Here is a 27,024-nt window from a genome sequence, read left to right as displayed (position 1 = left end):
ATCTACATGATGTTTCCATCGGTAATTCTTCTGAATCTTGGTAAGTTCAACAACTTCAGATATGCCCAAACATATTCCGTTTATTTTATTTTAGCCACTGGGTGACCGATTTATATTAATTATGAATGCCTCAGCTAGCAAATTTGATGTGAGCCTAGCTGAGATCTAGCCAGATGTACATATTTCACTACACACCATGTACTATGTGATTGCCCATCTCTAACTCATTGTAGGAGATGAGATAATCTATGTTTGCAAAAAAAAAAAAAATCAGGAAGATTCTGGCAGCACAACTTCAGACCCACAAATATTGTTACAAGACGATTAGCTGGATCACAAACAGCAAATGCTTGTTCATATTATGTTTGCCATAAACCTTGGTTCTTATTATTTGGACTCATGATGAAATACTTTGGGGTAATCTTTTTAATTTCACCCAAAACATTAAGAGTTTCATACTGAAATTCAGCAGTCCAGAATTCTGCTTGTATACAGCATGTGAACCTCAACAAGAGTTGTCCCAAACTGCAACTGGACTTTTCTTGTGTTTTTTTTTCTTCCTTGAAAAGATGTCGCTTCTCATCATGAACTCAACAAGAGGCAGCAACTAACCAGGCTCGGAGCGTAAGCGGGTTGAGCAAATGGGTGGAAAACACCCAAGTAGTGCCAAGCTCTTGGATAGACTGAGAAGTAAACACACACACACACACACACACACACACCCTACCAAGAAAACTATATGGGTGCAATTACCTGAATTTGGGCTGGACTTGGGTTTCAGATGCCAGGATGCTTTTTTGCTGGTTTTTGTATTTGTTTATTGTTTTATTATTGTTTGTGACCTGCCCTGGGATTATTTACATATGGTGGGCAACTACAAAGTTCTTTCAAAGAAATAAAATCTTTCCCCTCTATGGACACTTGTGAAACAGCTCCAGGTGCTGGAATTATTAGCCTTTGCCTTAGCAATAGCATAGCTTTTAGATTTTTTATACTGCTTCACAGTGCTTTACAGCTTTCTTTAAACCAAGGGTCTTCAAACTTGGCCCTTTTAGGACTTGTGGACTTCAACTCCCAGAATTCCCCAGCCAGGCACGCTGGCTGAGGAATTCTGGGAGTTGAAGTCCACAAGTCCTAAAAGGGCCAAGTTTGAAGACCCCTGCTCTAAATGGTTTACAGAGTCAGCATATTGCTCCCAAACAATCTGGGTCCTCATTTTATTGACCTCAGAAGGGCAGAAGGCTGACTCAATCTGGAGCCAATCAGGATCGAACTGCTGACATTGGGTAGAATTAGAGCCTGCAGTACTGTATTCTAACCACTGGGCCACCACAGCATAGATAGCACTTAGACTTGTATCCCGCTTCACAGTGCTTTATAGCCCTCTCTAAGCGGTTTACAGAGTCAGCCTCTTGCCCTCAACAATCTGAGTCCTCATTTTACCGACCTTGGAAGGACGGAAGGCTGAGTCAACCTTGAGCCGGTCAGGATCGAACCCCTGGCATTCGGCAGAGTTAGAGCTTGCAGTACTGCATTCTAACCATTGCACCACCCTGCCTTCCCTTGTTGTATCTCACTTTGCAACTCACGTACATCTTCCTGAAGAACTGAACTTGATTCCTTGGATGTCTTTACCATCCGCGTTCTCTGTATTGGCTAGGTCAAGGGTGGCTGGCTCAGGAATTTTGGGAGTTGAAGTCCACAAGTCATAAAAGAGCCATGGTTCCCCACCCCTGGGCTAGGTGGACGCTTAAATGCAATGATACACTTAAGCCAGAGACAGTACAGTACAAGTAAATAAGAAAACTATAAATAATGTCCTGGGAAATGCAAAGTTGGACAGCTTAAAGGTTCACATCAAGTAACCAGCCTTCCCCTATTCAGTATTTTCCAGCTGTGGTGGGCATCCATGTTCAAGGTTCCCAGATGATTGAGACTTAGCATCAAGATATCTGGAGTCATTCGTTCAAAGAAGCCTGTCATTCAACAAACTCTGTTTCATCTTCATTTTGTATTCAGTGCTACTCACAGACTTCCTAAGCAGTCAGAACAGCTGTAAGCAGGGCGCTTGTCACCCATCTGTTGGAGACCTGCTTGTGGGACGCAGCCAACAGCTGACTGCTTCATCTACGTGTGGACTGTTTGGCCCTGAGAAGTACTGCATTGTTGGGCACCTTGAGGTGAGTTTATTGTGTTGCCAAAAAGATAACTGGAACTATAAATATTATAGCATCCAGTTTTGGTCACCATGATGTAAAAAAGATGTTGAGACTCTAGAAAGAGTACAGAGAAGAGCAACAAAGATGATTAGGGGACTGGAGGCTAAAACATATAAGGAATGGTTGCTGGAATTGGATATGTGTAGTTTAACGAAGAGAAGGACGAGGGGTGACATGATGGCAGTGTTCCAGTATCTCAGGGGCTGCCCCAAAGAAGAGGGAGTCAAGCTATTCTCTAAAGCACCTGAAGGCAAGACAAGAAGCAACAGATGGAAACTAGTCAAGGAGAGAAGCAACCTAGAACTAAGGAGAAATTTCCTGACAGTTAGAACAATTTACCAGTGGAACAACCTGATTATTATTATTATAGTCCTCCCAAATCTCTTTCTGTTGGAAACGTGATCCACTTTGTTCAACTGCAGGCTAACCAGCAGAAAACAACAACAACATAGAATGTAGAATAGAATTGGAAGGGACCTTGGAGGTCTTCCAGTTCAACCTTCTACTCAAGCAAGAGACCCTATGTCATTTCAGACAAATGAGTGCCCAGTCTTTTCTTGAAAACGTCCAGCGTTGGAGCACCCACAAGCCATTGCACTGATCGATTGTTCTTACTTTCATTCGTTTCCCCTCAGTTCTAGATTGGATCTGTCTTTAACGATCTTCCTCCTATTACTTCTTTGTCCACCCATCAGGTGCTTTGGAGAATAGGTGGACCTTCTCTTCTCTATGACGGCCCCTCACCTGCTTGAAGACTGCTATCGTGTCATCCCTAGTCCTTCTCTTTGTTAGACTAGATCAGGGGTTTTCAAGCTTGGCCCTTTTATGACTTGTGGACTTTAACTCCCAGAATTCCTCAGCCACCGTGCCTGGCTGAGGAATTCTGGGAGTTGAAGTCCACAAGTCATAAAAGGGCCAAGTATGAAGACCCCCGGACTAGATATATCTAATTCCCTCAATCGTTCATCGTATGGTTTAGCCTCCAGACACCTGATGATCACCTCTGTTGCTCTTCTCTGCACTCTTTCTAATGTCTCCACATCGTGGTGACCAGAACTGGACACAGTATTCTAACTGTGGTCTCACCAGTGCAATATAAACCACACTCAGTTATGGGACCTAAAGAGGACTTACCGCTGTCAACGATTTGAAAGTGGTTTGAAAGAAAGGCTTACGGTCTCATATAAGATCAGCACTTCTCTGCTAGTCAAAGAAACTTTTTTTCCAAGCTCCTTCACAAAGCTGATTGTTTGATATCTCCAGACCTACCAACCTAGCAAGTCTACTGTCACGACAGATCTTAAGCTGTAGGCTGGTTGATCTGAATGATAACACAGCCTTTCTAAGGCTTTAGCCCTAAACGGCATTTTTAAATTGAGTTTGCTTAGGTAAGGATGCAAATCAGAGCAGCTGGTCCCATCTGAAACCTGGATGAATCAACTGCCTACTGCCCTCAGATTTTGAAGAATCCGAATTTTACACCAGTTTCCACGTCTAGCGATCAAGGTGATCGCTAGGTAAGGCTTAATTCTAAGGAATTGTCAATTGTCGTTAAAAAAAATGCTAACCTCTAAATCTGAACTTTCACTCCTCAATCAAACGTTATTAATATAGATTTGCAGGACTAAAAAAAAAGCTACCTAAGATGTATTTCACAAGTCTGAACTTCTTCAATAGTTTTCTACTCTTTTGTCTCTAAGGAATGTATACATTTAACTGGCAAAACATTACATTCCTCATTACATTCCTCTATTCATGGATACTTTGAATTTGCCATCAAACAATGTCGTCTTTAAACTCTGCCTGACCTGAAGGCTTCTTAAGCTCTGCCATACATTCAGACATTTGTCATCACTTTCAACTTTTCGCTCTTCAGAAAGACAGAGAAAGAAGAAGAAGAAATAAAAAGAGAGATCAGAACAACGAGAGCTTTTGCACTGGATACAAATTCCATGTTTGTCTAATCACACTTGGCCAAATAAACTATTCTGTTCTGTTCTGTTCTGTTCTGTTCTGTTCTGTTCTAATTCCATTCCATTCCATTCCATTCCATTCCATATTTTCTATTCTATTCTATTCTATTCTATTCTATTCTATTCTATTCTATTCTATTCTATTCTATTCTATTCTATTCTATTCTATTCTATTCTATTCCATTCCATTCCATTCCATTGTATTCCATTCCATATTTTCTATTCTATTCTATTCTATTCTATTCTATTCTATTCTATTCTATTCTATTCTATTCTATTCTATTCTATTCTATTCTATTCTATTCATTCCATTCTATTGTATTCCAGTCCATATTTTCTATTCTATTCTATTCTATTCTGTTCTGTTCTGTTCTGTCCTGTCCCGTCCCGCCCCGCCCCATTCTATTCTATTCTATTCTATTCTATTCTATTCTATTCTATTCTATTCTATTCTATTCTATTCTATTCTATTCTATTCTATTCTATTCTATTCTATTCTATTCTATTCTATTCTATTATTTACATTCCATTCCATATTTACTTTTCTATTCTATTTCCATTCCATTCCATATTTTCTATTCTATTCTATTGTATTCTATTCTATTCTATTCTATTCTATTCTATTCTATTCTAATTCCATTCTATTGTATTCCATTCCATATTTTCTATTCTATTCTATTCTATTCTATTCTATTCTATTCTATTCTATTCTATTCTATTCTATTCTATTCTATTCTATTCTATTCTATTCTATTCTATTCTATTCTATTCTATTCTATTCTATTCTATAATTCCATTCTATTGTATTCCATTCCATATTTTCTATTCTATTCTATTCTATTCTATTCTATTCTATTCTATTCTATTCTATTCTATTCTGTTCTGTTCTGTTCTGTTCTGTTCTGTTCTGTTCTGTTCTGTCCTGTCCCGCCCCGCCCCATTCTATTCTATTCTATTCTATTCTATTCTATTCTATTTCAATTCCATTCCATATTTACTTTTCTATTCTATTTCCATTCCATTCCATATTTTCTATTCTATTCTATTCTATTGATCATCTTTGTTGCTCTTCTCTGCACTCTTTCTAGAGTCTCAACATCTTTTTTACATCATGGTGACCAAAACTGGATGCGGTATAAGTGACAAAAATCAGTTCACCATTCTGATGAGCATATTAGATCTTACTGACTTCAAATCATCCAAAGTCTTGGCATTAAGTCTGCACTGGGTTCACTTCTGTAATCCCACCCCATTCTACCCCAATTTGGAACAAATTTAAGAAAGCGCGTCCCTCTCTTAGGGGCTTCAGCTGGCTAACCCCAATCACGTGGCCTTTGCGTTACCAAACTAATCTGCTTTCTCCCTCCCCTGGCTGGCATTTTCCTGGAAAGAGAATAAACAGCAAGGGTGAGACTTTTCAGGAAAGAGAACAGGCAGAAACAGACACAGGAGGCTTGTAAGGTGACACCATCTCTCATCTCCTCTGTCAAATTGCACCCATGAGGCAGGCATTCCTTTCTTACTTCTGAGAGCAAAGAAGCAGGCAAGGATGAAAAGCCCAAGGCGTGTGCAAATCACTATTTTGTCAACTCATCTCCCTTCTCCACATTTGGCACTTGCAAAAACAACTTTGGGGGGGGGGGGTTGAAATCCATTGGTCTACTAAGAAACCATCACTGCTGAACCCCCAAATGTGATGGACGAGAAACAATGGTTGGAAACTGGTCAAGGAGAGAAGCAACCTGGAACTAAGGAGAAACCTCCTGACAGTTAGAACAATTAACCAGTGGTATGACTTGCCACCAGAAGTTGTGAATGCTCCAACACTGGAGATGTTTAAGAAGAGGCTAGACAGTCACTTGTCTGAAATGGTATAGGTTCTCCTACTTGAGCAAGGGGCTGGACTAGAAGACCTCCCAGGTCCCTTCCAGCTTCTATTCTATTCTATTCTATTCTATTCTATTCTATTCTATTCTATTCTGTTCTGTTCTGTTCTGTTCTGTTCTGTTCTGTTCCGTTCCGTTCCGTTCCGTTCCATTCCATTTTTCTATTCTATTCTATTCTATTCTATTCTATTCTATTCTATTCTATTCTATTCTATTCTATTCTATTCTATTCTATTCTACTCTACTCTATTCTATTCTATTCTATTCTATTCTATTCTATTCTATTCTATTCTATTCTATTCTATTCTATTCCATTCCATTCCATTCCATTCCATTCCATTCCATTCCATATTTTCTATTCTATTCTATTCTATTCTATTCTATTCTATTCTATTCTATTCTATTCTATTCTATTCTATTCTATTCTATTCTATTCTATTCTATTCTATTCTATTCTATTCCATTCCATTCCATTCCATCTATTCTATTCTATTCTATTCTATTCTATTCTATTCTATTCTATTCTATTCTATTCTATTCTATTCTATTCTATTCTATTCTATTCTATTCTATTCTATTCTATTCTATTCTATTCCATTCCATTCCATTCCATATTTTCTATTCTATTCTATTCTATTCTATTCTATTCTATTCTATTCTATTCTATTCTATTCTATTCTATTCTATTCTATTCTATTCTATTCTATTCTATTCTATTCTATTCTATTCTATTCTATTCCATTCCATTCCATTCCATTCCATATTTTCTATTCTATTCTATTCTATTCTATTCTATTCTATTCTATTCTATTCTATTCTATTCTATTCTATTCTATTCTATTCTATTCTATTCTATTCTATTCTATTCGAGGTTTAGGGATGACATACATGATCACTGTCTTCCAATATTTGAGGGCCAGTCACAGAAAAGAGGGGGGGGTCAACTTATTCTCCAAAGTCCCAGAGGACAGCACAAGAAGCAATGGGTGGAAGCTTCTTTTAAAGGGAGGTCCAATATGGAACCTAAGGAGAAATTTCCTGACAGTGAGAACAATGGAATAGTTTGACTCCTGGAGTTATGGGCGCTCCATCACTGGAGGTTTTTAAGAAGAGACCGGACATTCATCTGTCTGAGACGGTATAGGTTCTCCTGCTTGAGCAGAGGGCTGGACTAGAAGACCTCCAAGGTCCCTTCCAGCTCTGTTCTATTCTTTGTGTTTGTTTCTACCTTTTTCTAGGAGAAGAAGAAATGTTTCACCTGCGATTCCAGGCACCCCTATCACCCACTTTTCCAAAGCAACAGCCACTCCATCGAAAACGTCATCGCGCGTTTGGAACGCGATCGGAAAAAGTGGTGGCAATCTGAAAACGGTGAGTGGTTTTGGCTGGTTTTATTTCTTTCGCCAATTTGGTTGGGCTGTCATCTGCTCATCCTCTGTCTGACGATCTCACGAGCAAAGTGGCAAATCCCTGCCTGGGGAGGGTGTTGTCAGAAAGCTTAATATTTCTTTTGTAGTAATGCCAGTTTATGAAATTACCCAACTAAACGAATTGATGGCTTGGAGCCTAACACCAAGCAGAGCGACAGCCTTTTCCTGCAACACAATTTCACATTTGGAACTACAGGAGGTGGTTAATTATTTGCAGCAGCATTGAATATTTTCTATTTAGCAGAATAACAGAGCTGGAAGGGACCCTGGAGGTCATCTAGTCCAGGGATAGGCAACCTTGGCTCTTTTATGACTCGTGCACTTCAACTCCCAGAATTCCTGAGCCAGGGTGGCTCAGGAATTCTGGGAGTTGAAGTCCACAAGTCATAAAAGAGCCAAGGTTGCCTACCCCTGATCTAGTCCAATCCCCTGCTGAAGCAGGTGACTTTTAGGGTTAGGGTTACATCACCATGAACTTGGAGAGCAAAATGGACATTGCCAACAAATTCGGAGTGCTTGGGTATGGTTAGGAGGGCACTGACTTTTCTAGCCTGCCCTATCTATGTTTCCTGGTAAAATACATGGGAAAATACCATTGGAGGAATAGTCCACTTAGGGTTAGGGTTAGGTCACCATGAACTCAAAAAGCAAAATGGAAATTGCCAACAAATTCGGAGTGCTTGGGTATGGTTAGGAAGGCATTGACTTTTCTAGCCTGCCCTATCTATGTTTCCTGGTAAAATACATAGGAAACAAAGATTATTATGGGACTGGAGACTAAAATGTATAAGGAACGGTTGCTGGAATTGGGGATGTCTAGTTTAATGAAAAGAAGGACGAGTGGGGACATAATAGTAGGGTTCAAATATATCAGGGGCTGCCACAAAGAAGAAGGAGTCAAGCTATTCTCCAAAGTGCCTGAAGGCAGGACAAGAAGCAACAGAAGGAAACTCATCAAGGAGAGAAGCAACCTAGAACTAAGGAGAAACTTCCTGACAGTGAGGACAATTAACCAGTGGAACAACCTGCCTCCAGAAGCTGTGAATGCTCCAACACTGGACGTTTTTAAGAAGAGACTGGACAGCCATTTGTCTGAAATGGTATAGGGTTTCCTGCCTGAGCAGGGGGTTGGATTAGATGACCTCCAAGGTCCCTTCCAACATTATTATTATTACTATTATTATTATTATTATTATTATTATTATTATTATTATTATTATTATTATTATTATTATTATTATTATTATTATTATTATTATTATTATTATTATCCCATTGGAGGAAAATTTCACTTAGGGTTAGGGTTAGGTCACCATGAACTCATAGAGAAAAATGGACATCACCAACAAATTCAGAGTGCTTTGGTATAGTTAGGAAGGCACTGACTTTTCTAGGCTGCCCTATTTATGTTTCCTGGTAAAATACATGGGAAAATCACACTGGAGGAAAATTCCACTTATCATTCCAGACAAGTGGCTGTCCAGTCTTTTCTTAAAAGCCTCTAGTGGTGGAGCACCCACAACTTCTGAAGGCAAGCCTTTCCACTAGTTAATTGTTTTCATTGTTAGGAGGAACTCTCTCCTTAATTCCAGGTTGCTTCTCTCCTTGATTAGTTTCCATCCATTGTTTCTTGTCCTGACTTCAGGTGCTTTGGAAAATAGGTTGATCCCCTCCTCTCGGTGAGACCCCCCCTCAAATATTGGAACACTGCTATCATGTCACCCCTGGTCCTTCTCTTCTATAGACTAGCCATACCCAATTCCTGCAACTGTTCTTCATGTTTTAATCTCCAGGCCCTTAATCATCTTTGTTATGTATGGGAATAATAAAATATACGTAGCAGCAGCTCAGTGTGACCATCAGGTGGCGCTGTACCGTATCAGGATTGGCTGGTAGCGGTCGGCGGGAAAAACTAAATAAGGGATTGGCTGTCAGTGCACCTGGCCAAGTATATAAGGGGGTACAGGTAACCCCTTTGTCCGGTTCGATACTGCTACCAATAAAAGAGCTGCCATGCTGGATCCTTTGTCTGTTGTTTGACCATGCGGCCAAGAACCCACTACACAATAATCTTTGTTGCTTTTCTCTGCACTCTTTCCAGAGTCTCAATATATTTTTTATAATGTGGTGACCAGAACTGGATGCAGTATTCCAGGTGTGGAATACCTGGATGCTAAAGTTTTAAAGATGCTGAAGTGACATTAGTCCATGCAACTGTATTGGAAAAAAAAGAAAGAAGCAAGAAATGAAACAGGATAAAAAAATTATATTTGAATGTTTGCAATTTTTATTTCTATTATCTGTGACCCTAATACATCAATTCATTATTATCCAAAATTAATGGAATTAGATATAGTAAGAATTTGTGCTTGGTAAGACTTGCAGATTAGGGGATATTCCTTGGAAAATAATTGTGATCGTTCTGATATTAATCAAGATAATTATAAAAATTGCTTGAGAGTTGTAAGCATAAGCCATCCAATTGAGTTACTTAAGCCAGAAAATTAACCTCAGCGGTACCACAAAATGTCAATCCCTTGGCAATTTTATTTTGAAAATAAAATATATCTTTGAAGTGGTTTCTACAGTATAAGATAGACCCTAAATGCAATTAATTCATCAGAAAGGGGGGGAATAAATATTTCTTGTTCCTGTTTTTTTAATTTCGTATTATCTGCATCTGGCTTATTAATTTGCAGGTGTTGACCATGTCAGTATTCAGTTGGACTTGGAAAATATGTTTCAATTCAGCCATCTTATCCTGACCTTCAAGGTACCTTCATACAAAGCCACAAAATACAGTATTTAAATTATTTAATAGCCTAGCAATTATTTAGAGTGGGTAACGTTAAGGCAATTTCTGCTTTTATGTTGTTTAAAATTGATACGATGTAGTTCAGAATTACTTAGCTGTTGTTGACTGGGATTTGTGATCACCTGGAAGGCAATCTACCTTTTTCAAAAAGAATATACAATTCTCATATTTTACTAGCAAGAAAGCAAGGGGGGGGAAACTCTTTCAGTCATTTCTTCATATTTAACATATCCTAAATTTAGCCTATTTAGGATTTCAAAACAGGCACTTTAGCTTGCCTTCGTGATGCCAAGATCTGCAACGGATCCACATAAACCCTTCATGCTTCAGCTAACATTTATAGCAACAATTCAATGAAACGTATCATCTCCTGAGCTTTTAAATCTGATTTAATCCGATTAAGTGTATTTACACACCAGACTTGTGGCAACAGGTAAAATAAGGAGAGATTTGCAGTATTTTGGGTTTTAGGAGGAATGTGCAGACTGATTGTATTTTATGGATGGCTAAGGGACGCAGTGGCTCATAAGGGACGCGGTGGCTCAGTGGGTTAGGACGCTGAGCTTGTCGATCAGATGGTCGGCAGTTTGGCGGGTCAAATCCCGAGTGCTGCGTAGCAGAGTGAGTGTCTGTTACTTGTCCCAGCTTCTGCCAACCTAGCAGTTCGAAAGCACGTAAAAATGCAAGTAGAAAAATAGGGACCACTACGGTGGGAAGGTAACAGTGTTCCATGCGCCTTTGGCATCTAGTCATGCCGGCCACATGACCACGGAGACGTCCTTGGACAAGCGCTGGCTCTTCGGCTTTGAAACGGAGATGAGCACCGGCCCCTAGAGTTGGAAACGACTAGCACGCATGTGCGGGGGAACCTTTACCTTTACCTTTTTAATGGTGTTTACCAATATTTGCAGCTAATTGATCTGATCAGCCTAGTATCAAGTGAGGCTATTTTTTTGCTACCAGAGAGAAATGTTTCTATATCAGATCCCAAATGAACAGATAATATATGCAGTAAAATGTGAATGCTGGGAACATGCTCTAAAATGCTTGTGCCCAATATATTATTTAATTATATCCGTTGCCCAGTCAGCCAGGTGTTTGGGCTGGATTTGGTATTTTTGTCCACCTATAGAGTCCTTCCCAAGGATTTGGATAGGCAGGTGTTGTGTAATAGTTTTAAAGGTATCGATACAGGATGTAATTTCAATTTGCACAACTTCTGGAGGCAAATTGTTAAGGAATTTATTGTGCAGAGGTCTCCTTGTGCTACCAAAGAGTTGCACAGACAAGGAAGGGCACTGAGAGCAGTAAAAATCACACACAGAAATACACTGAGTTCTAAAAGCAAAAAGTATTTTACTTTGAGGTGGTGTAAAAACAAAAATGCACAGTCAAAAATAAACAGTCCAAGTCATACACAATAGCAACAGTCCAAGGAGTAATCCAAACTACAAAGTCTTCTTACCGGTCCAGAGGTCAATACACAGTTCAAGTTTACAACAGTAGTAAACCAACAGCAGAGCAAAAAACAGTAACAGTAGAGATCAGTGAATTCAGAGAGAGAGAGAGAAGCTACGTACCTAGCTTCCTCTTATGGTCATGAAAACACTTACACACCCATTGGCCAATTAACTTCTTAAAGTCATAGCATTATGGTTAATATATTTTCAACCCAACATTGTAGGCTAACACCATATGCCTAACATTCTCCCCTTTGGGTAGAATAATATATAACTCTTACAATCTTATGCACATTCTTTCACAATTAGCATTGTGTTTCACAGCACTTTGTATCTTCGTAAAATGGTCTGCAATATTTACATCAGATGGACAATACTCTAACTGTATTAATTTATCCTTGACACATTGTCTGACATTTAAATAACGAAGATCAGTATGTTTAGATCTTGTTCTTACTGCAGCATTATTAGCCATCTTTATTGCAGCTTGATTGTCCTCATACACAATGAATGGATCATTTACATTTAAACCCATATCTAACAATAATTGTTTGTACACTAGCAGTTCTGTACATAACACTGATAGACATGAAAATTCAGCCTCCATTGTAGATAAGCTTATGTGTTTTTGTCTAATAGACTTCCATCCAATCAAAGAATCACCCAACATTACAGCCAACCCTGAGGTAGATTTACGACTGTTTGAATCAGAGGCAAAACTCGCATCTGCATATGCAGTAAGGATTAACTCACGATTTGGCTCTAGATATAACGAGTAGTGAATAGTCTGCTTCAAATACCTTAATACTCGTTTAGCTGATTGCCAGTGTCTAACAGTAGGATTATTGTTGTACCTGGCTAATTGGTTTACACAGTAAGAAATATCAGGTCTAGTCCAATTACTCAGATACATAAGACTTCCTATCAAAGATTGGTACATAGTCTTATCAAATACAGGACTCTCAACATTAGTGTCCTTAAAATCCATAGCCATCGGAGTTTTAGCTGGTTTACACATTTCCATATTGTATCTCTTTAATAACTGAGATATTTTACTGGCTTGCGACACCTTAAAACCCCTATTTGTTTTCACAATATCTAACCCCAAATAGTGGCTAATTTCTCCAAGATTTCTAATTGTGAATTTATTTTGCAATCTTGAAATGATAGTTTGTGCTTCTAACTCAGTTTTTGTTATTATTGCAATATCATCTGTGAATAATAAAATAAAAGATAATGCTCCGTTGTGTTCCCTTCTAAACAAACAAGGATCAGCATTACTGGCTACAAAACCTATTGCACTTAACTCATTAACTAAACATTTGTTCCACTCATAGCCTGATTGTTTCAATCCATAGAGGCTTTTCTTTAATTCCCAACAATCATGGTCTCTATCATTGGTCAATCCTGGTGGTATTCTTAAATAAATAGTATGTTGCAATGGAGCATGTAGATATGCAGTTTCAACATCTACATGGTTAACCATATATTGGTTTTTAGCCGCCCATACTAAAGCTGCTCTTAAAGTAGTTGCCCTTAGACTGGGTGCAAACACCTCGTCATAATCCTCAGTAGTTTGGGCAAAACCTTGTGCAACCAAACGTGCCTTATGGGTTACAGTCCCGTCTACACCCTTCTTTAACTTATATATCCATTTACAACCTATAGCTTGCTCACCAGGTGGCAGTTTAGCTTTCTGATAAACCTTAAGATTCTGCAAAGACTTCAACTCCCTGTTCATTGCAGCTTTCCATGATGCCTGTTCCTTTTCAGGATACATCCTGATCTCATCATAGTTAGATGGCTCTACACTAACTTGACATACTATACTAGCTTCATAGCGATCAGGTGGATGTCTGATACGCATTGAACGCCAAGGAATTACAGGGCTTTGAATTTCTGTCTCCTTTCCTTCCTCTGATTCCTCTTTTATCTCCCCTATCTCCTCTTCATCTTTTATATTTACAGGAGATGTATTATCATTACTAGTTACGTTATCAGAGGAGTCCTCAAACACTAGAGGATCAGTATTAACAGTTACTTGCTCTAACCTATCCCAACCAACGTGCTCAAGGAACTTTGCACTAGCACTGTTATATACATTAGTTGTGCCTCGTTCCCAGAAACGATAGGATCTGTGGTTAGCTTCGTAACCTACGAAGTATAATTGCCTAGCCCTATGTTGGCCTTTACTCCTGAGTTGTGCAGGAATGTGGACCCAAGCTGGGGTGCCAAATGTGTGCAGGTAATCAAGGTTTGGTCTTCTACCATGCCATATTGTATATGGTATTTTACCAGTAGAAGTATTAACAACTATATTCAGAACATGGTTTGCACATTTTGCTGCCTCCCCCCACAGTCTATCTGTTAAGCCTGAATCTCTTAACATGGTTCTAATCATGGCTTGTAACGTTTGCCCACGTCTCTCAACAAAAGCATTATGTTGAGGCCTATAAGGGGCTGAACGTTTATGCTCAATGCCAGCTGATTGTAGCATATCAACAAAACGCTTATTTGTAAATTCAGTACCATTATCAGTAATTATGCACTGAACCTTTCTCTTTGTTTTTCTCTCCACGAACTTCAGCCAGTTTGCAAATTGTTGGAAAGTGTCTGCCTTTGACTTAAGCAGATAACAAAAACCATAACGAGAGTAGTGGTCCAATATACTTAAAATATAACATGACCCTCCTAAACTTGGTTTCATGGGTCCAATTAAATCAGCAAACACAACTTCCAAAGGTACAGTTGTTTTGAAGCCGTTTATCCTGTTTGCCGGACTTGCCTTACTCTTTTCCTGATTACAGGCATTGCAATTCAAATACTTACTACATGGCTTCAGTTTAACTCCCTCTACTAATTCCACTGTTTTACGTAGTGAGTTAAAGTTTACATGCCCTAACCGCCTATGCAATAAATGTATACATTCATCATGTGGCTTCTTGTTCTCACATATTGAGTTAGCTTTAACTGTACTAACCTGGTTACTTGTGAGAACGAATAAACCATTTTTCAAATTAGCAGTTACACAGGTTCCATTTCTCTCAATAGTGCATTGCTCCCCTCTGAACGTTACCACAAACCCAACCTTAACCAATTCCCTTACAGATAACAGGTTGAATCTTAGTTTAGGTATATATAACATAGGTAACTGTTCATTAATGCATGGACAATAGGAATTACCTTCACCAGAGGCCTTCATCCTCCAACCGTTTGCTAGTGAAACATATTGGTTGCTGTTTTTCATATTAACAAACCTCTTTTTCACTTTAGTAATGCATTGTGAAGCCCCACTATCAACAACCCACAATTCATTATTTCTGGATGTTGATTCACCAGAAATAGCCAAACCAATGCCCTTCTTAGCCTTCCCACTGCTATTCACATTCTGTTTTTTACCCTTTCTACAGAATTTGGCTATATGCCCTCTAGCCCCACAAGAATAACATTTCTTGACGTTGTAAGCAGTGGTGAATTGCTGCTCCTCTTGTGGCTGTGTCTCTCTCAGCTGGTCTCTGTCACGCCTCCTTCTGGACTCTTCCAGCAGTCTCCCAGTAATGTTAGTCAATGTCAGTTCCTCTCTGGTCAGGACTTCCAAAGAAGAAACATATCCATCATAACTCTCATCCAAAGATGACAGAATAATGTAGACCTGATGCAACTCTGAAAAAATCAGCTCCTTTTCATGAAGCTCTTGAAAAGTTGCCTTCATGTAATTTAAATGGGTCAGCATATCTCCATTCTTCTGCAGACGAGCCCTAAACAGCTTACGTGTAAGGTGTATATGTGCACCCACACTGTCACGAACATAAAGCCTTCGCAAAACATCCCAACACCTAGCAGCAGACTCCTCACCACGAATATGGACAAGCTGCTGGTCATTCAGTGTTAGTCCAATAATGCAAAGAGCTTTCTCGTTGCTTCGTTTAAAGTCGTCTAACTTCTTTGCATCCTCTTCATCATCTGGATCCCAAGCAGTAGTATCTGGTGGGTTATTTACAACAGCCCATAGTCCTTCCTTGCGCAAAAGCAAGCAGCATTTTGTGGACCAGGAAACATAGTTTGTCCCATCCAACCGGGTTATCCAGGAGATGCCTGACAACAGGTCCTGTGCCATTTTACACCAAATAGCTAACACAAACTCAGCTAGGAATACTGTGTGTACTAACTCTCAGTACAGGCCTGGGCCCATAACCAGTGTTAAGGAATTTATTGTGCAGAGGTCTCCTTGTGCTACCAAAGAGTTGCACAGACAAGGAAGGGCACTGAGAGCAGTAAAAATCACACACAGAAATACACTGAGTTCTAAAAGCAAAAAGTATTTTACTTTGAGGTGGTGTAAAAACAAAAATGCACAGTCAAAAATAAACAGTCCAAGTCATACACAATAGCAACAGTCCAAGGAGTAATCCAAACTACAAAGTCTTCTTACCGGTCCAGAGGTCAATACACAGTTCAAGTTTACAACAGTAGTAAACCAACAGCAGAGCAAAAAACAGTAACAGTAGAGATCAGTGAATTCAGAGAGAGAGAGAGAAGCTACGTACCTAGCTTCCTCTTATGGCCATGAAAACACTTACACACCCATTGGCCAATTAACTTCTTAAAGTCATAGCATTATGGTTAATATATTTTCAACCCAACATTGTAGGCTAACACCATATGCCTAACATTCTCCCCTTTGGGTAGAATAATATATAACTCTTACAATCTTATGCACATTCTTTCACAATTAGCATTGTGTTTCACAGCACTTTGTATCTTCGTAAAATGGTCTGCAATATTTACATCAGATGGACAATACTCTAACTGTATTAATTTATCCTTGACACATTGTCTGACATTTAAATAACGAAGATCAGTATGTTTAGATCTTGTTCTTACTGCAGCATTATTAGCCATCTTTATTGCAGCTTGATTGTCCTCATACACAATGAATGGATCATTTACATTTAAACCCATATCTAACAATAATTGTTTGTACACTAGCAGTTCTGTACATAACACTGATAGACATGAAAATTCAGCCTCCATTGTAGATAAGCTTATGTGTTTTTGTCTAATAGACTTCCATCCAATCAAAGAATCACCCAACATTACAGCCAACCCTGAGGTAGATTTACGACTGTTTGAATCAGAGGCAAAACTCGCATCTGCATATGCAGTAAGGATTAACTCACGATTTGGCTCTAGATATAACGAGTAGTGAATAGTCTGCTTCAAATACCTTAATACTCGTTTAGCTGATTGCCAGTGTCTAACAGTAGGATTATTGTTGTACCTGGCTAATTGGTTTACACAGTAAGAAATATCAGGTCTAGTCCAATTACTCAGATACATAAGACTTCCTATCAAAGATTGGTACATAGTCTTATCAAATACAGGACTCTCAACATTAGTGTCCTTAAAATCCATAGCCATCGGAGTTTTAGCTGGTTTACACATTTCCATATTGTATCTCTTTAATAACTGAGATATTTTACTGGCTTGCGACACCTTAAAACCCCTATTTGTTTTCACAATATCTAACCCCAAATAGTGGCTAATTTCTCCAAGATTTCTAATTGTGAATTTATTTTGCAATCTTGAAATGATAGTTTGTGCTTCTAACTCAGTTTTTGTTATTATTGCAATATCATCTGTGAATAATAAAATAAAAGATAATGCTCCGTTGTGTTCCCTTCTAAACAAACAAGGATCAGCATTACTGGCTACAAAACCTATTGCACTTAACTCATTAACTAAACATTTGTTCCACTCATAGCCTGATTGTTTCAATCCATAGAGGCTTTTCTTTAATTCCCAACAATCATGGTCTCTATCATTGGTCAATCCTGGTGGTATTCTTAAATAAATAGTATGTTGCAATGGAGCATGTAGATATGCAGTTTCAACATCTACATGGTTAACCATATATTGGTTTTTAGCCGCCCATACTAAAGCTGCTCTTAAAGTAGTTGCCCTTAGACTGGGTGCAAACACCTCGTCATAATCCTCAGTAGTTTGGGCAAAACCTTGTGCAACCAAACGTGCCTTATGGGTTACAGTCCCGTCTACACCCTTCTTTAACTTATATATCCATTTACAACCTATAGCTTGCTCACCAGGTGGCAGTTTAGCTTTCTGATAAACCTTAAGATTCTGCAAAGACTTCAACTCCCTGTTCATTGCAGCTTTCCATGATGCCTGTTCCTTTTCAGGATACATCCTGATCTCATCATAGTTAGATGGCTCTACACTAACTTGACATACTATACTAGCTTCATAGCGATCAGGTGGATGTCTGATACGCATTGAACGCCAAGGAATTACAGGGCTTTGAATTTCTGTCTCCTTTCCTTCCTCTGATTCCTCTTTTATCTCCCCTATCTCCTCTTCATCTTTTATATTTACAGGAGATGTATTATCATTACTAGTTACGTTATCAGAGGAGTCCTCAAACACTAGAGGATCAGTATTAACAGTTACTTGCTCTAACCTATCCCAACCAACGTGCTCAAGGAACTTTGCACTAGCACTGTTATATACATTAGTTGTGCCTCGTTCCCAGAAACGATAGGATCTGTGGTTAGCTTCGTAACCTACGAAGTATAATTGCCTAGCCCTATGTTGGCCTTTACTCCTGAGTTGTGCAGGAATGTGGACCCAAGCTGGGGTGCCAAATGTGTGCAGGTAATCAAGGTTTGGTCTTCTACCATGCCATATTGTATATGGTATTTTACCAGTAGAAGTATTAACAACTATATTCAGAACATGGTTTGCACATTTTGCTGCCTCCCCCCACAGTCTATCTGTTAAGCCTGAATCTCTTAACATGGTTCTAATCATGGCTTGTAACGTTTGCCCACGTCTCTCAACAAAAGCATTATGTTGAGGCCTATAAGGGGCTGAACGTTTATGCTCAATGCCAGCTGATTGTAGCATATCAACAAAACGCTTATTTGTAAATTCAGTACCATTATCAGTAATTATGCACTGAACCTTTCTCTTTGTTTTTCTCTCCACGAACTTCAGCCAGTTTGCAAATTGTTGGAAAGTGTCTGCCTTTGACTTAAGCAGATAACAAAAACCATAACGAGAGTAGTGGTCCAATATACTTAAAATATAACATGACCCTCCTAAACTTGGTTTCATGGGTCCAATTAAATCAGCAAACACAACTTCCAAAGGTACAGTTGTTTTGAAGCCGTTTATCCTGTTTGCCGGACTTGCCTTACTCTTTTCCTGATTACAGGCATTGCAATTCAAATACTTACTACATGGCTTCAGTTTAACTCCCTCTACTAATTCCACTGTTTTACGTAGTGAGTTAAAGTTTACATGCCCTAACCGCCTATGCAATAAATGTATACATTCATCATGTGGCTTCTTGTTCTCACATATTGAGTTAGCTTTAACTGTACTAACCTGGTTACTTGTGAGAACGAATAAACCATTTTTCAAATTAGCAGTTACACAGGTTCCATTTCTCTCAATAGTGCATTGCTCCCCTCTGAACGTTACCACAAACCCAACCTTAACCAATTCCCTTACAGATAACAGGTTGAATCTTAGTTTAGGTATATATAACATAGGTAACTGTTCATTAATGCATGGACAATAGGAATTACCTTCACCAGAGGCCTTCATCCTCCAACCGTTTGCTAGTGAAACATATTGGTTGCTGTTTTTCATATTAACAAACCTCTTTTTCACTTTAGTAATGCATTGTGAAGCCCCACTATCAACAACCCACAATTCATTATTTCTGGATGTTGATTCACCAGAAATAGCCAAACCAATGCCCTTCTTAGCCTTCCCACTGCTATTCACATTCTGTTTTTTACCCTTTCTACAGAATTTGGCTATATGCCCTCTAGCCCCACAAGAATAACATTTCTTGACGTTGTAAGCAGTGGTGAATTGCTGCTCCTCTTGTGGCTGTGTCTCTCTCAGCTGGTCTCTGTCACGCCTCCTTCTGGACTCTTCCAGCAGTCTCCCAGTAATGTTAGTCAATGTCAGTTCCTCTCTGGTCAGGACTTCCAAAGAAGAAACATATCCATCATAACTCTCATCCAAAGATGACAGAATAATGTAGACCTGATGCAACTCTGAAAAAATCAGCTCCTTTTCATGAAGCTCTTGAAAAGTTGCCTTCATGTAATTTAAATGGGTCAGCATATCTCCATTCTTCTGCAGACGAGCCCTAAACAGCTTACGTGTAAGGTGTATATGTGCACCCACACTGTCACGAACATAAAGCCTTCGCAAAACATCCCAACACCTAGCAGCAGACTCCTCACCACGAATATGGACAAGCTGCTGGTCATTCAGTGTTAGTCCAATAATGCAAAGAGCTTTCTCGTTGCTTCGTTTAAAGTCGTCTAACTTCTTTGCATCCTCTTCATCATCTGGATCCCAAGCAGTAGTATCTGGTGGGTTATTTACAACAGCCCATAGTCCTTCCTTGCGCAAAAGCAAGCAGCATTTTGTGGACCAGGAAACATAGTTTGTCCCATCCAACCGGGTTATCCAGGAGATGCCTGACAACAGGTCCTGTGCCATTTTACACCAAATAGCTAACACAAACTCAGCTAGGAATACTGTGTGTACTAACTCTCAGTACAGGCCTGGGCCCATAACCAGTGTTAAGGAATTTATTGTGCAGAGGTCTCCTTGTGCTACCAAAGAGTTGCACAGACAAGGAAGGGCACTGAGAGCAGTAAAAATCACACACAGAAATACACTGAGTTCTAAAAGCAAAAAGTATTTTACTTTGAGGTGGTGTAAAAACAAAAATGCACAGTCAAAAATAAACAGTCCAAGTCATACACAATAGCAACAGTCCAAGGAGTAATCCAAACTACAAAGTCTTCTTACCGGTCCAGAGGTCAATACACAGTTCAAGTTTACAACAGTAGTAAACCAACAGCAGAGCAAAAAACAGTAACAGTAGAGATCAGTGAATTCAGAGAGAGAGAGAGAAGCTACGTACCTAGCTTCCTCTTATGGCCATGAAAACACTTACACACCCATTGGCCAATTAACTTCTTAAAGTCATAGCATTATGGTTAATATATTTTCAACCCAACATTGTAGGCTAACACCATATGCCTAACATTCTCCCCTTTGGGTAGAATAATATATAACTCTTACAATCTTATGCACATTCTTTCACAATTAGCATTGTGTTTCACAGCACTTTGTATCTTCGTAAAATGGTCTGCAATATTTACATCAGATGGACAATACTCTAACTGTATTAATTTATCCTTGACACATTGTCTGACATTTAAATAACGAAGATCAGTATGTTTAGATCTTGTTCTTACTGCAGCATTATTAGCCATCTTTATTGCAGCTTGATTGTCCTCATACACAATGAATGGATCATTTACATTTAAACCCATATCTAACAATAATTGTTTGTACACTAGCAGTTCTGTACATAACACTGATAGACATGAAAATTCAGCCTCCATTGTAGATAAGCTTATGTGTTTTTGTCTAATAGACTTCCATCCAATCAAAGAATCACCCAACATTACAGCCAACCCTGAGGTAGATTTACGACTGTTTGAATCAGAGGCAAAACTCGCATCTGCATATGCAGTAAGGATTAACTCACGATTTGGCTCTAGATATAACGAGTAGTGAATAGTCTGCTTCAAATACCTTAATACTCGTTTAGCTGATTGCCAGTGTCTAACAGTAGGATTATTGTTGTACCTGGCTAATTGGTTTACACAGTAAGAAATATCAGGTCTAGTCCAATTACTCAGATACATAAGACTTCCTATCAAAGATTGGTACATAGTCTTATCAAATACAGGACTCTCAACATTAGTGTCCTTAAAATCCATAGCCATCGGAGTTTTAGCTGGTTTACACATTTCCATATTGTATCTCTTTAATAACTGAGATATTTTACTGGCTTGCGACACCTTAAAACCCCTATTTGTTTTCACAATATCTAACCCCAAATAGTGGCTAATTTCTCCAAGATTTCTAATTGTGAATTTATTTTGCAATCTTGAAATGATAGTTTGTGCTTCTAACTCAGTTTTTGTTATTATTGCAATATCATCTGTGAATAATAAAATAAAAGATAATGCTCCGTTGTGTTCCCTTCTAAACAAACAAGGATCAGCATTACTGGCTACAAAACCTATTGCACTTAACTCATTAACTAAACATTTGTTCCACTCATAGCCTGATTGTTTCAATCCATAGAGGCTTTTCTTTAATTCCCAACAATCATGGTCTCTATCATTGGTCAATCCTGGTGGTATTCTTAAATAAATAGTATGTTGCAATGGAGCATGTAGATATGCAGTTTCAACATCTACATGGTTAACCATATATTGGTTTTTAGCCGCCCATACTAAAGCTGCTCTTAAAGTAGTTGCCCTTAGACTGGGTGCAAACACCTCGTCATAATCCTCAGTAGTTTGGGCAAAACCTTGTGCAACCAAACGTGCCTTATGGGTTACAGTCCCGTCTACACCCTTCTTTAACTTATATATCCATTTACAACCTATAGCTTGCTCACCAGGTGGCAGTTTAGCTTTCTGATAAACCTTAAGATTCTGCAAAGACTTCAACTCCCTGTTCATTGCAGCTTTCCATGATGCCTGTTCCTTTTCAGGATACATCCTGATCTCATCATAGTTAGATGGCTCTACACTAACTTGACATACTATACTAGCTTCATAGCGATCAGGTGGATGTCTGATACGCATTGAACGCCAAGGAATTACAGGGCTTTGAATTTCTGTCTCCTTTCCTTCCTCTGATTCCTCTTTTATCTCCCCTATCTCCTCTTCATCTTTTATATTTACAGGAGATGTATTATCATTACTAGTTACGTTATCAGAGGAGTCCTCAAACACTAGAGGATCAGTATTAACAGTTACTTGCTCTAACCTATCCCAACCAACGTGCTCAAGGAACTTTGCACTAGCACTGTTATATACATTAGTTGTGCCTCGTTCCCAGAAACGATAGGATCTGTGGTTAGCTTCGTAACCTACGAAGTATAATTGCCTAGCCCTATGTTGGCCTTTACTCCTGAGTTGTGCAGGAATGTGGACCCAAGCTGGGGTGCCAAATGTGTGCAGGTAATCAAGGTTTGGTCTTCTACCATGCCATATTGTATATGGTATTTTACCAGTAGAAGTATTAACAACTATATTCAGAACATGGTTTGCACATTTTGCTGCCTCCCCCCACAGTCTATCTGTTAAGCCTGAATCTCTTAACATGGTTCTAATCATGGCTTGTAACGTTTGCCCACGTCTCTCAACAAAAGCATTATGTTGAGGCCTATAAGGGGCTGAACGTTTATGCTCAATGCCAGCTGATTGTAGCATATCAACAAAACGCTTATTTGTAAATTCAGTACCATTATCAGTAATTATGCACTGAACCTTTCTCTTTGTTTTTCTCTCCACGAACTTCAGCCAGTTTGCAAATTGTTGGAAAGTGTCTGCCTTTGACTTAAGCAGATAACAAAAACCATAACGAGAGTAGTGGTCCAATATACTTAAAATATAACATGACCCTCCTAAACTTGGTTTCATGGGTCCAATTAAATCAGCAAACACAACTTCCAAAGGTACAGTTGTTTTGAAGCCGTTTATCCTGTTTGCCGGACTTGCCTTACTCTTTTCCTGATTACAGGCATTGCAATTCAAATACTTACTACATGGCTTCAGTTTAACTCCCTCTACTAATTCCACTGTTTTACGTAGTGAGTTAAAGTTTACATGCCCTAACCGCCTATGCAATAAATGTATACATTCATCATGTGGCTTCTTGTTCTCACATATTGAGTTAGCTTTAACTGTACTAACCTGGTTACTTGTGAGAACGAATAAACCATTTTTCAAATTAGCAGTTACACAGGTTCCATTTCTCTCAATAGTGCATTGCTCCCCTCTGAACTTTACCACAAACCCAACCTTAACCAATTCCCTTACAGATAACAGGTTGAATCTTAGTTTAGGTATATATAACATAGGTAACTGTTCATTAATGCATGGACAATAGGAATTACCTTCACCAGAGGCCTTCATCCTCCAACCGTTTGCTAGTGAAACATATTGGTTGCTGTTTTTCATATTAACAAACCTCTTTTTCACTTTAGTAATGCATTGTGAAGCCCCACTATCAACAACCCACAATTCATTATTTCTGGATGTTGATTCACCAGAAATAGCCAAACCAATGCCCTTCTTAGCCTTCCCACTGCTATTCACATTCTGTTTTTTACCCTTTCTACAGAATTTGGCTATATGCCCTCTAGCCCCACAAGAATAACATTTCTTGACGTTGTAAGCAGTGGTGAATTGCTGCTCCTCTTGTGGCTGTGTCTCTCTCAGCTGGTCTCTGTCACGCCTCCTTCTGGACTCTTCCAGCAGTCTCCCAGTAATGTTAGTCAATGTCAGTTCCTCTCTGGTCAGGACTTCCAAAGAAGAAACATATCCATCATAACTCTCATCCAAAGATGACAGAATAATGTAGACCTGATGCAATTCTGAAAAAATCAGCTCCTTTTCATGAAGCTCTTGAAAAGTTGCCTTCATGTAATTTAAATGGGTCAGCATATCTCCATTCTTCTGCAGACGAGCCCTAAACAGCTTACGTGTAAGGTGTATATGTGCACCCACACTGTCACGAACATAAAGCCTTCGCAAAACATCCCAACACCTAGCAGCAGACTCCTCACCACGAATATGGACAAGCTGCTGGTCATTCAGTGTTAGTCCAATAATGCAAAGAGCTTTCTCGTTGCTTCGTTTAAAGTCGTCTAACTTCTTTGCATCCTCTTCATCATCTGGATCCCAAGCAGTAGTATCTGGTGGGTTATTTACAACAGCCCATAGTCCTTCCTTGCGCAAAAGCAAGCAGCATTTTGTGGACCAGGAAACATAGTTTGTCCCATCCAACCGGGTTATCCAGGAGATGCCTGACAACAGGTCCTGTGCCATTTTACACCAAATAGCTAACACAAACTCAGCTAGGAATACTGTGTGTACTAACTCTCAGTACAGGCCTGGGCCCATAACCAGTGTTAAGGAATTTATTGTGCAGAGGTCTCCTTGTGCTACCAAAGAGTTGCACAGACAAGGAAGGGCACTGAGAGCAGTAAAAATCACACACAGAAATACACTGAGTTCTAAAAGCAAAAAGTATTTTACTTTGAGGTGGTGTAAAAACAAAAATGCACAGTCAAAAATAAACAGTCCAAGTCATACACAATAGCAACAGCACAAGGAGACCTCTGCACAACAAATTCCTTAACACACTGGTTAATTGTTCTATCTGTCAGGAAGTTTCTCCTTAGTTCTAGGTTGCTTTTCTCCTTTATTAGTTTCCATCCATTGCTTCTTCTCCTGCCTTCAGGTGCTTTGGAGAATAGCTTGACTCCCTCTTTTTGGGGCAGCCCCTGAGATATTGGAATGGTGGTTTACAACTGGTAGTTATGCAAGAGGAAAAGAAACAGATTGGAGACATGCCATCAATAAATATTGGGCACTGAATATTTATTTTTAGTTAATTATCATAAAAATTTCTAGGTAACAGCTCAGTTGCACAACGGTCTACTATCCTCTTTAATAGAATTGAGATCCAATCAGGTCACTTTCTTCAAATATATGCCAGTTTCATTTTAGGTCATCGTAAACCCTTGAAAAGAACTCTTTTATAGAGGCATGCTGAAAGCTGAATCTGCCCAGTATTTGTTCACAATAATAAATAGACAATATTAAGTAGTACAGGGGTATCAGGTGCTTAAGAGTTGATAACTGAAATCTTCAAACAAACGTCAATCTGAAGTTGTATCTCTTGCAGACGTTTCGTCCTGCCGCCATGTTGGTGGAACGCTCTGCCGATTACGCTCAAACCTGGAAAGTGTACAGATATTTTGCCCAGAATTGTGCGGCTTCCTTCCCTGGCATTCCTTCAAAACCAGCCGAAGCGGTTGGGGACCTTGTCTGCGACTCCAAATATTCAGATATCGAACCGTCAACCGAAGGGGAGGTACGTTCATGATTGGACTTCAGTGATTTTGATTCTCTGTGCGATTACAAAAGTCACGCTGTGCAAATCTAGTCACGCTTCCTTGAAGTCAGAAAGCTGCCAGACACTTCTTTTACGGTTCATTCTGTAGTTAAGGATTGGTAATAATAATAATAATAATAATAATAATGTATTTCAGATCAGTTCTTTTGCCTCCGTGCGCTTAACCTTATAAATATTATTTTGGATGTTGGCAGGTTATTTTCAAAGTTCTGGATCCCGGTTTTGAAATAGAAAATGTGTATGATCCATACATCCAAGGTAGGAACCGTTGGGATTTTAACAAACAGTCCTTTGCCAATTTTAATTTACTTCGAAACAACATTTTGTGGCTGCTTGGCAAAACACAACTGTTAATAAAGAGTTAGAAATTGTACCTGCAACACCAGGTCAAAACGTTATTGGATGGAATGGCTGAACAGTGATTTGGAGAGCGTTGCAAATGTGAATTAATTTCAAATTAATTTGTACACCTTCATCTCTTCTCTTCTTCAACTGTTATAGGAACTACAGCTAGTCCTTGATTTACAAACTTTGTTTAGTGACCGTTCAAAGTTACAAGGGCACTAAAAAAAGTGACTTAATTTGCCATTTCCCCACGTTTTCCACCGCAGAGCTGGTTGCTTTTACAAATCTGAGAATCAACTTTACACAGCTTCACGTGTTGGGAGACACTTTACTGGGAGAAAAGAAAGGCAATCTTCCGGAAAAATACTACTACGCGCTGTATGAAATGGTTGTTCGTGGGAGCTGCATGTGCAATGGTCATGCCAGATACTGTGGCGCTGGGGAAAATCTGCGAGGGGACGTCTTCCACCAGCCTGGGATGGTGAGTTGAAAAAGCTCTCTCTCCAGGAGACTTCATTTGAGCACAAAGTTGTCTTGAAAACATTGCAGAAATATTGTATGAGAAGAAGCAGCAGAGTCTGAGGGTGGAGTCAAGAGAGGGTTTAGCCTAGAATCGTTACGTTGCCACAAATGATCCGAGCCCAATCCCTCTTGAAGTCTGTTAACTCTGATCTAGCATCAATTCAGTGCTGACCATTCACTGACTAGATTCTGGTATGTAGGCATGAGCAATAAATTAGCTTAACTGGAATTAAGCCGCCCTGAGTCTTCGGAGAAGGGCGGGATATAAATGGAATGAAAATAAAATAAAATAAAATAATAAAATAATGCG

At 39.2% G+C, this 27,024-nt stretch overlaps 1 protein-coding gene across 1 annotated transcript in view; it reads left to right on the top strand.

Annotated features, from left to right (window-relative positions):
- Positions 1-913: 913 nt before the first annotated feature.
- Positions 914-27,024, top strand: part of LAMB4 (laminin subunit beta 4) — a gene marked incomplete at both ends in the record, with an annotated part of 71,289 nt that continues 45,178 nt past the window's right edge. Inside the window, 7 exon segments of the mRNA XM_081331936.1 lie at positions 914-938; positions 2,020-2,180; positions 7,317-7,449; positions 10,208-10,281; positions 25,617-25,805; positions 26,042-26,105; positions 26,459-26,673. Coding sequence (XP_081188062.1) covers positions 914-938; positions 2,020-2,180; positions 7,317-7,449; positions 10,208-10,281; positions 25,617-25,805; positions 26,042-26,105; positions 26,459-26,673 — 861 coding nt within the window.

This window comes from Vipera berus (assembly GCF_964194415.1).
Source record: "Vipera berus genome assembly, chromosome: 6".
NCBI lineage: Eukaryota > Metazoa > Chordata > Lepidosauria > Squamata > Viperidae > Vipera > Vipera berus.
Note: the sequence above shows the minus strand (reverse complement) of the source record. Positions and strands in the feature narration are given on the sequence as shown.